Raw genomic sequence first — 10034 nt, 5'->3', positions numbered from 1 at the left:
CATCATAACTAGCTACCACGAAAGTATTCTTCTCTTTCCTGTGTGGATATAAAAATATAGTCAGATCTGAGATCATTGAATCATCAAGTTAAGCACATGCGATTCATTCAAGTACTAGTGGTTTTGTGGTGATACGGGGCTGAATGGTGTGGGTGGTAGTCTGTTTAAAAGTTCAGTTTTAAAGGATTTAAAGAAAACAGTATTTGGGGGCAGAGCATGAATCATATGCTGCATCACAAAGCATGTTTTGCAGTTTTACCAGGTTTTTTGATAGACAAAGGTTTAAGATTCAGTTGTATGTTCACTCTTGCTAACTAACAGAATGCTGACCAAGGGTATGCCACAAAAAGCTTCTTTGTTGTAGAGTGGTCCTTGGAGGAAAGGGGAGTACAATTGTCTGCTAATTTTTTTTTTTTTAAATATTTACAGTAGTACTGATTCAGTTAGCTGGGCTACCTTGGAGTTATTAGCTCTGCTATTGAAACATTTGCCGTAGCAGTAAAATTAAAATGAATTGCCTAATATTCTGGTAGTGTAGGAATAGGAAGTTTTGATTTGCTGTTGTCAACTTTTCTGTCTCTCAGTGAGTTCAATGGGACAAAAGACCTCTACTAAATGCATTTCTATAGAGTTCCTCTTCAGAGCTTCCTAGGTGGCTTAGATCTAAGGCAGAGAGAATGAAGTGGCAAATGATTCTCCTACCAGAGGCGCAGTCGAGGCAGGTCTTTTAGATATCAGGGTGAGATAGTTGGAAGGCTTGCACGTGGGTATTTCTCACTTTCTCTTGTGCTTAAAAGTTGGACCCATAAGCCAAGTTTAATATTTCTAAAGCTGATGGAGGAAGCGGTGGAGAAGGGAGGTGGTATTTGGTCAGTGAAACAGAACTAGTTTGACAAGAATTCTCCTGGCCTTTTTAATAAGGTTGACATGATCTGTATTTGATTTGAATTATTAAAAATTGATTGAGAGCTGGGAACAGAGTTTTATTTGATGCAGGTAACAGGAAGAGGTGCTTTGGCTATGCTGACCAGGGTCAGAAGCAATGTATAAAGAAAGGACAAGCCAGATAGCTTAGAAGAGTTATACTCGTGGACTCTTGTCTTTGTTATGATGTAAAACCTTTATCTTTGTTACGGTGTAAAACTTGGCAGTCTGATTTACTACATAGTTTGCATTTCAGACTGGCAAGTGGCTCTTACCTCCAAATGGGATCAAACCTAATAAAAAAGAAAAAACAACCACCAAAAAGCAACCAACCAAACCAAAACCAAAACAGGAGCAGCCTGACGGGATTGTACATCCTATACGTTGATACTTCCCGCTGTCTGGACACCCCTCGGAAGCGAGAATGATCCATGATTTTCTCTGTCAGTTTCACTTAGTTCAGAGTTTTTTATATTCCTTGTTAAGTCGAGAGAACCAAAAGAGCTAAGCATCAAAGCTATGATAGCAAGACAGCCTCTCTCTACTGAAGTACTTTTGATTGCATGTATTTATTTTGGGCTATTCTACATGATGTGATGCCTTTTATGATCACGTTGTTGCACTACAGCTACTGACAAATGAAATCATCTTCTGCTTGTGTTTAGATCCAAATCCTGATGTGAAATGAGTACAGACTTCAACAAACTCCTTTTTGACATTTCTGAGGCTTTGGTCACAGATGAGCTGGCAGCTCTGAAGTTTCTCAGCCTGGAGCACATCCCCATGAGGAAGCTGGAAGCCATTCAGGAGCCCAAGGCCTTCTTTGAAGCGCTGCAGGAGAAAGGCATGATCGAGGTGGGGAGCCTGTCCTTCCTGAAGGAGCTGCTCTACCGGATCAATCGGATGGACCTTCTGGCTGCCCAGCTGGGCTCCAGCCGAGAGGAGATGGAGAGCGAGCTTCAGATCCCAGGCAGGGCAAAGGTGTCAGCCTACAGGTAAGCACAGAAGTAGTAAATCTTTGCATGCAAAATGTACCACAGTTCTGTTGTGTACTGTGGTGTTTTCTGTCTGCACTGCTGTCTTATGAATATCCCAGCATAATTGTATTTATTATGGCATGATTACCTGCCGCGCTGAGTTTTACATTTTGCAGCTCACACGTGTAATTGTGGTGTTCACTTCTCTTAACTTTCTTAATCAGTCTTTCTCTATTCTTTATTGCTAGGCAACTGCTATATGGAATTGCAGAGGACTTGACTCCAGAAGATGTCAAGAGCATGAAGTTCCTGCTCCAAAAACAAATACCAAAGAACAAGCTCCAGGATAATGCTGTATGCAAAATGATCTTGATAAGTTTCTTGCAAGGCTAGTTCAGAGTCTCCTAGTTCTTGTAAGAAGGGAGGAAAGAAAAAGCAGTCTGCTCTCACTAAAATCTGTTGTTGAAAGAATTGTGATGTTAGCTGATAGCTGCTGTGGGAAAGATTGGACTCTTTTTTTTTTTTCACATTGGATCTTTTCTCCACCCTTTTTTGCTCTCCTGTTCCTATTTTCCCTCCACCACCTGTCTCCCTAATCTTTTCTTCTTGCAAAATCCATCATGCTCTTCTTTTCTTCTTTGCTTGGCATTTATAAGACATTTGTATGTATGCTGTATCTAGGAAAAGTGATGTTTGCTGGAGGAAAAACAGTGTTTTGGAGACAGAAAATCGAGTTCTAATGTGAGTTCAACCACAAATTCTTGTGTATCATTGGGTACATTTTCTTTATTGTAATTTGGGGTAATGGAATTTTGTACTTAACAAAACTATTAAGAGGTTTGATGAGCTGCTTTAATACTTGTATTGTAAATCATGGACAGTCTTATAAAAATGCTTGGTATTATTAAGAAGCTTCCTTAAAAGTCCTATTTGTATTGTGGCATCTGTAGGAAAATCAGCAGATTTACCTCCAGCTTGGTGGACTGTTGAGCTTTAAAAAACAAAATTAGCCCTCAACTCCTTTTCTGCAACAGAAAATGTGAAATGGCACAGCTAAATGACTTAACAGCACTTCATCTGAACACAGAGGCACAACAGGAAGCGTGTTGTTATTGACATCAGTGTTTTGCACTGTTGAAACAAAGCTGGATAAGCTAGCCATAGACAATTTCTAATGATCCTATCTTAACCTTGGTGATGCGTTTCTTCAGTTGCATTGCATCTTCACCCTTGTTTTAATGAGGTTTGGAGGAAAAAGAAATTGGTCTTTAGCTGGTCAGTCTCTGGGCATGAGGATGCTGTCCTTTGCTCTGTCCAGAAGTGTCTGATACTGCAGTCATTGAAGGTCCCTGTATGAGCTTGGCTTATGTGTTTTTGTTCTACCAGTCAATGTTGAAGGTCTTTCTGGAAATGGAAAGAAAGGGGATAATTAAAGAAGATGACCTGGCAATGCTGAAAGATACATTAAAGGGATTTAGAGCTGACATAAAGAAAAAAATTGATACCTATGAAGAAAAAAAGAAAGGTAAGTTATTTAATCTAATTATTTAATCTGGTGTTTTAAGAGTAGAGCTGGTTTTTTTGTGATCTTTGTGGCTCCATCCTTGGCAGCTATTATGGTTTAATCCCAGCTGGCAACTAAGCACCACCCAGCTGCTCGCTCACTCTCCACCGGTGGGATGGGGGAGAGAATCAGAAGAGTAAAAGTGGGTTTTCTTTATCTCTAATCATGGGTTGAGATAAAGACAGTTTAATAAATAAAGCAAAAGCCGCATGCACAAGCAAAGCAAAGCAAGGAATTCATTCACTGCTTCCTATCAGCAGGCAGGTATTCAGCCATCTCCAGGAAGGCAGGGCTCCATCACGCATAATGGTTACTTGGGAAGACAAATCACCATCACTCCGAACATCCTCTGCTGTCTTCTTCTTCCCGCAGCTTTATATGCTGAGCGTGATGTCATACAATGTGGGATATCCCTTTGGTCAGCTGGGGTCAGCTGTCCCTACTGTGTCCCCTCCCAACTTCTTGTGTACCCCCAGCCTACTCACTCACTGGTGGGGTGGTGTGAGGAGCAGAGAAGGCCTAAACATCCCTGTGTTATCAACACTGTTTTCAGCACAAATCCAGAACACAGCCCCATACTAGCTACTATGAAGAAAATTAACTCTATCCCAGACAAAACCAGCACAGAAGCTTAATAGTCCAGAGATAAGAGAGAGCCCTTACAGTATCCTAGGATAGGAAGAGCAGCTCTTGGTACCTGTGGTTTCTGAAGTTTTCTGCTACTTCATTATCGCATCATACTTTTTTGTATCTCTCCTTGAAATACGTTCTGTGTCTTGTAAATGGTCTGCTTCTCCCTCCTCTTTGCCTTGAATGCAATTTTTCTCTGCAGGAAACAGTGCAGTGCTGGTTTTGGACCAGGATAGCTTTTTAGTCACCAAAAGAGACTGGAGGTGACAGTTGCCTTGGGGAAACTTGTATTGGGAGATTGTCAACATTATTTTCTGTTAGCCAGGCGGTTTGCTCTTAGTCAAAAAAAAAGTCCCGGGCGGCCAGGTACTTGGCTAAAGTGTAACTATTAGCTTTCTGTACCAGATGTGAAATTGCAAGGACTTCAGTGTGTCTGGACTGTTGCAGCTGAGGTGGTGACTTGTGCCATCACAGCTGGGCCTTACTCTTTGTGTCAACCAACAACAACTGAGACCTATTACATTTTTCCCCTGAGCCTGTTTTGAATGACTCGGGACATGTGTTTCCTTAGACACATCTAAACAGTCCATGCAGTTCCCTGCAGAGGTACCGACTAGTTTCCCCAGCATGGTTTTGTGCTGCTGACCTGTGCTTGTGTCTCTAAAAGAGCAGAAGAAAAATGCCAGGAGTGGCTAATGTAAGCAAGCCCTGTTGTCAGGGGAATGGCTTTTTAGTAGTATTGTTATTATTTTGTCCCCCTTGGTAAACAGAAGAAGAGCATGTCTTATGTCTTGTTGCCCTGACAATTAAATTCCATTTAAACACATCTGTGTAACTTGTAAAAGGGGTACTGTGATTTATTTCCTTGGGTAGAATCATGGGTTTGATGATTTCTTCACTTACTTCAGGCAGTTGTATTCAAAGAAGTGTTTTGTTCCTTTGAGGAACAATCTTCCATTACACTAGTATTCTGCATCCTTGGTGTGTCCACCCAAACAGTAAAGTTCTCTGGAGAAGAGAAATAAATGAACTAGCTGTAGTGTACCAATGTACAAAAATGGGTCTCCTCTTTCACTTATGTATCCCATAGTGGAGTTTCTAGCAAATGGCTTGCCTGGGGTGACTACTCACATTCAGCCTTTTATTATCTGGATCTTGCTACCAGTAAAAGAGCAGAGAAGAAATGGAGCACAGCTCTGCACAACTTCAATAACCAGCAGTCTGGGAAACTGGAACTCTGCTTGGCCCAGCTCTGCAAAATGATGGTGTCTCAGTGATGTGGAAATCATGCTCCACCTCACTCCTTGTGCTGTTTTTTTGAGTGTTGAAATATGCACAGTGGAAGGTGTATCTTTTTAGTCCTAAAATGTTCTGTTTATCTTCTCCCTCTTAGAAAATGATTCTAAGCAAGAAATCCCCTATCCAGTGGCTGTGTCTGTGCATCCAGCAGGACAAGGAGCAGAGAGGGAGATACCACGCTTGGTGAGAAATACCTCAAGATTATCTTTAATGTATTTATCTAACTCCTGGGAGGGAGGATCGTAAATTCTTCAGACTAAGCAGGTGGAAGAGCTGAAAATTCCTATTTTCAAAACAAGACCAAGTCTTGTTCCTTTGTGAGACCTGGCTGGTAACAATCTTTGAGACAAGAAATGAAGGAGTAGCTGTTGTGTGAAGAAAAACAATCTTAACGATAATGAAGACTGGGACATTGAAGTCCCAGCCAGGATACTCCTGGACAGATGGGAAAGGAGCAACAGAACATGCTACCTCACTGGAAACCCCTAAGGACTCTCAGAGGGAATATAGGGTGCAGGAAGTTTTCTTCTGCACATGCAGTTTTGTGTTTCTGGATACTCACTTTCTGCCATGCCAAAATCATATCCTAACCACAGAGAGAGAGGAGGAGGGATTCGGGGAGACAAAGCATATTCCTCACCCCTGTAGCTAGCTTGTATTCCTAGGCTTTGCTTTTCTTGTATCTTGGCCCTCATGATTTTTTTGCACTTGGACATGAAGAACTAACAATCTATGTACAGTATATTTCTCTTTTGAATGGTTGGCACTGCTTTCTTAACTGTTTTCTTTGTTTCTACAGGTTGTGGAATCATACAAGATGAAAAATAACCCCCATGGTTATTGTGTGATTCTTAACAACTACATTTTTAAAAATCCATATGAAGCCAGAGAAGGAACAGTGAAAGATGGAGGTAAGTACTTTTTTAATCCAATTACTGTTCTGTTTTTTTCTCTGATAATTCTCTGAAAGAACTATCTAGTCTTTCCTGTGAAGAAGAATCATGTCCACTGAGCTCCCTTGCCTCCAGAGTAACTGGAATGACAGTCACTGTAGAAATTGGAAATATGCCACTTCCAACAGTTTAGCTGATGGCTTAAAGAAGGGACTACTTTCTGTTCTAGGTAAAAAGCATCGTCTTAATTGGTGATATGTACCAAATAGCAAAGGAGGCATTACTATTCCACCTTTTCACTTTTTGATTGTTTTTAGTTCTTAGCTGTCATGGAGTAATATTTTTAAGTCCTTAAATTCTACTTAATGCTCAAATAAATGCTACTGCTTTAGAATTTTCCTTAAAACATGTCTTCCTGAGTCACTTTTAAGATAAACAAGAGCTTATCTCAAAGTAAAATCTGTTTCATGAAAACACGTCACTGATATTTTAACTCCATCCAGCCTGTCTACAGGCTGCTTGCTTCCCAGCTACTTTCTCACCACCCACACAAACAAGTCAACATTTGCTGCAAAGTCTGCATAGCATTTGTTAGCGGGTTACCCTGCCTGCCGCCTTGCTGCATGGATCATTCTCACAGAATGAGTGACCTACTTCATTTAGGAGTGGCAGAATTTGTCATTCTTAAGAGGTACCTCTTCTTTAACTTGCTAAGTGTTGCTTTTAAACAGTAATCTGAGATTACTATGCAATGCACAGTTAAAGCTTGCTTTAACACAGTAAGCTTCACTAATTTGTGCTGATTAATCAGTTAATCTGAAACTTATTTTTGCTTTAGATAGCGTAATGCTTAACCCAGTTGTGTCTAAAAAAATTAATTAGCCATTTGTGTTTTTCTAATTAGATTTGGCAGGCTAAGAGTCAGGCAGGTGAGTTTATTGGTGGGATGTGAACAGTTCTGTTAATATCTGTGCTACCACACAGACACTGATGTTTCAGCATATTCCTTGTCACTGTTCATGTTTAACAAGTGCCGTCTGACTTTTTTCCCCAGAGGCTGTGAAGAGGGTGTTTAAGTGGCTTCAGTTTGAGACAGTTGAGCACATGGATCTAGAAGCGAAGCAAATGTATGCAAAAGTTAAAGAATACAGCAAAAAAGATCATAGTAACATGGACTGTTTTGTTTGCTTCATTTTTTCCCATGGTGAAAAAGACAAAATAAAAGGTGTTGATCATGAGTTTGTAAATATAAAAGATTTACTCTCCTGCTTCAGTGGATCTAATTGTCCTTCTCTTGCTGGCAAACCCAAGCTGTTTTTCATCCAGGCTTGCCAAGGCTCTGTAGGTCATCCAGTTGTCACAGTGAAAGAAGACTTTTCTGACCACCTTGAGACGGATGCTACCCCTCTGACTTCCATTCCTGATCAGGCTGATATTCTTGTTGGCATGGCTACGGTGGAAGACTATGAGTGCTACCGCTGTACAAAGACTGGCAGTGTTTACGTTCAATGCCTCTGTGACAAGATGGAGTTGCTTTGCCCACTGTAAGTACTATTTTGAATGCATGTATATTTGGGGTATTGCAGACATACATACTTAAGCATGCTGTGCTGAAACATCAATGTTTTGCATTTGTGCTGTGTAGTGCTTTTTACCTGCAGGACAGTGCAGAACAGTAATTATTCTGGAATTGGGCATTGTTACTCTTCTACAGGTGAACCAAAATACAAGTGACTTCCCCAAGTTTGCCTGTGACAGAAGCAGGGTTACAATGCTGGAACATTACATATAAACAAGTCTCTGTGTGTGCATGTTTTTTAATATTTTTTTGACAGATAAATGATTTTTCCTTCAGTGGCAGCTGGTGAGAGGCGAATTTGTTGAGTGATTACACAGACACACACAAAAAATCAGTGTTCTTTAGTGATAATTTTTATTGTTGCCTCACTTCCATTCCCATCATAAACTTGATTTAGAAAGGAGAATTTATCTTCAGACATCACTTTCTCATGGTGTCCAGAAGAGAGCTTGGAGAATGCACAGTTTTGGTTCTGTTCCATCTTAGTGCGCTCTTCTGACTATAATAAAAGTAGAGGGCTGTGTTTGCTGGTAGAGCGATGCTACGCAGAGGTTGCTTTTATTCCCCTAAACACACTGAATTCTGTGGTTGCACAATGGAGTGTGCAATTTCAGTGACGGGCAGGGTGAAGGGAAGGTAGTAGCCTTCCCTTGAGATATGAGATACTGTTTTATTGGAGCAAACACACACAAGCTTCTTGGCCTAGCTGCAAGTACCACGTATTTCAATGTAACTTTTTACCATTTTTGTTCAAGGCACAAGGATCTCATAACCATCCTGACAGAAGTGAACAAGGAGGTGGGAGGAAGAGTATTAAATGGATGGAAGCAGATGCCAAAGATAACGTCAACCCTACGGAAGCAATTGATCTTCCAAATTCCACAATGCCAGTCAACTGAAAAGTAGAAAAATAAGAATATACTCAGTTAAGAATCACATCTGGAGTGGGCTTCCACAGGGAAGAGGACTTGCAAGAGAAATTATCTAGATCTGTGTAATTATCCCCAGTCCTTCAAAGGGCCATGGGACCTAAATTTTCCAGTTTGCATGTTTAATAAGTCTCCTGGCATCTGGATCTGTGCCAGTCTGGTAAGGCCGTGAAGGAGTACAGCTCTGGCTTTCTGTCCTGCGGAAGCAGTGGAGTCTGTTGAGTCTGGGTTTCAAGTGAGGAAGCACTTCCAAGTAGTACGATTTTTAAAAGTTATTGGAAATGCCAATGGAAGTCCATTTCTGTCTGACTCGTCTCTGAAATCTGAAGAAAAGCCCAGATAGATTCAGAATGCTAGATCCCTTCCTAGGGAGCATATGTAAGATTGTAACTGATATACCCAGAGGTGAATCATTGGCTGTCTCTGGAAGCTGGGTAATTTTTCATGGAAAATAACATCCCTGTCCAGAAGGACTGAAAAAAGACGTTCATGATAATACAAGTTTGGTTCTTTTCCTCCAAATATTTGGTTTGCTTTATGTTATCAATTTACTTGGCTAAACAGCACTGCTGTTTAGGTTTTTTAATAGTAGGAGTTCTAACTGTGTTTTTTTTCTCAGAGCTTTTAAGGGATAGTCTGTTTTGAATGGCTGTTGATCACTGGAAGGATGATCCTGCTTGATGAGATCCACTACTCTGAGATACCTTCTCCTCCTGACTAGCTCCAGTGGACTCTTGTTTCTCTTGTAATAAATACTCTTGGTTTTCACGTCACTGTTTGTGGGTGGTGTGTTTCTCTTTCAGATGAGCTGACTGAGGGACAGTCAGCATGATGAACACTTTTACTTCAGCAGAAGTTATGTTGCCTTTGCTGAAGTATTTGATGACAGCCACCCCGAGGGGTAGCATAGTGATATCCCTTCATTAGCAGCTAGAGAGATGGTAGGAAAGAATAAGTTAAAATTCAGGACTTTCATGATAATGACAGCTGATGCCAGTGAGGATGTTCTTCCCTTGCATCCTCAGCAATGTGTAGGTGGTGTGTGGGAGCTGTGTGGGATTCTGACGGCTACATTCCTTTTGAGTTTATAACAAGATAAAGGATTGATTTGAGACAGTTTGTAACTTCTGCTTTTTTTAGTTTGTATTTTTTGGAAATCCATGTCTAGCCATCAAGCAGGGGTTCTTTATTCAATCCTGCTTGTGTTCTTGAAGCGAAACTTTTCATTTTGCTCCCCTT

At 40.8% G+C, this 10034-nt stretch overlaps 1 protein-coding gene across 1 annotated transcript; it reads left to right on the top strand.

Moving 5' to 3' along the window:
- The first annotated feature begins 1608 nt into the window (after positions 1-1608).
- On the top strand, positions 1609-8772 carry LOC104623365 (caspase-8-like). The gene is made up of 7 exons (XM_010290441.1): positions 1609-1919; positions 2150-2255; positions 3288-3426; positions 5489-5577; positions 6194-6305; positions 7342-7831; positions 8622-8772. The coding sequence occupies exons 1-7, from the start codon at positions 1609-1611 to the stop codon at positions 8770-8772; spliced, it is 1398 nt and encodes a 465-aa protein (XP_010288743.1).
- Positions 8773-10034: the final 1262 nt, after the last annotated feature.

The sequence above is a fragment of the Phaethon lepturus genome, unplaced genomic scaffold, assembly GCF_000687285.1.
Source record: "Phaethon lepturus isolate BGI_N335 unplaced genomic scaffold, ASM68728v1 scaffold52580, whole genome shotgun sequence".
Lineage (NCBI taxonomy): Eukaryota > Metazoa > Chordata > Aves > Phaethontiformes > Phaethontidae > Phaethon > Phaethon lepturus.
Note: the sequence above shows the minus strand (reverse complement) of the source record. Positions and strands in the feature narration are given on the sequence as shown.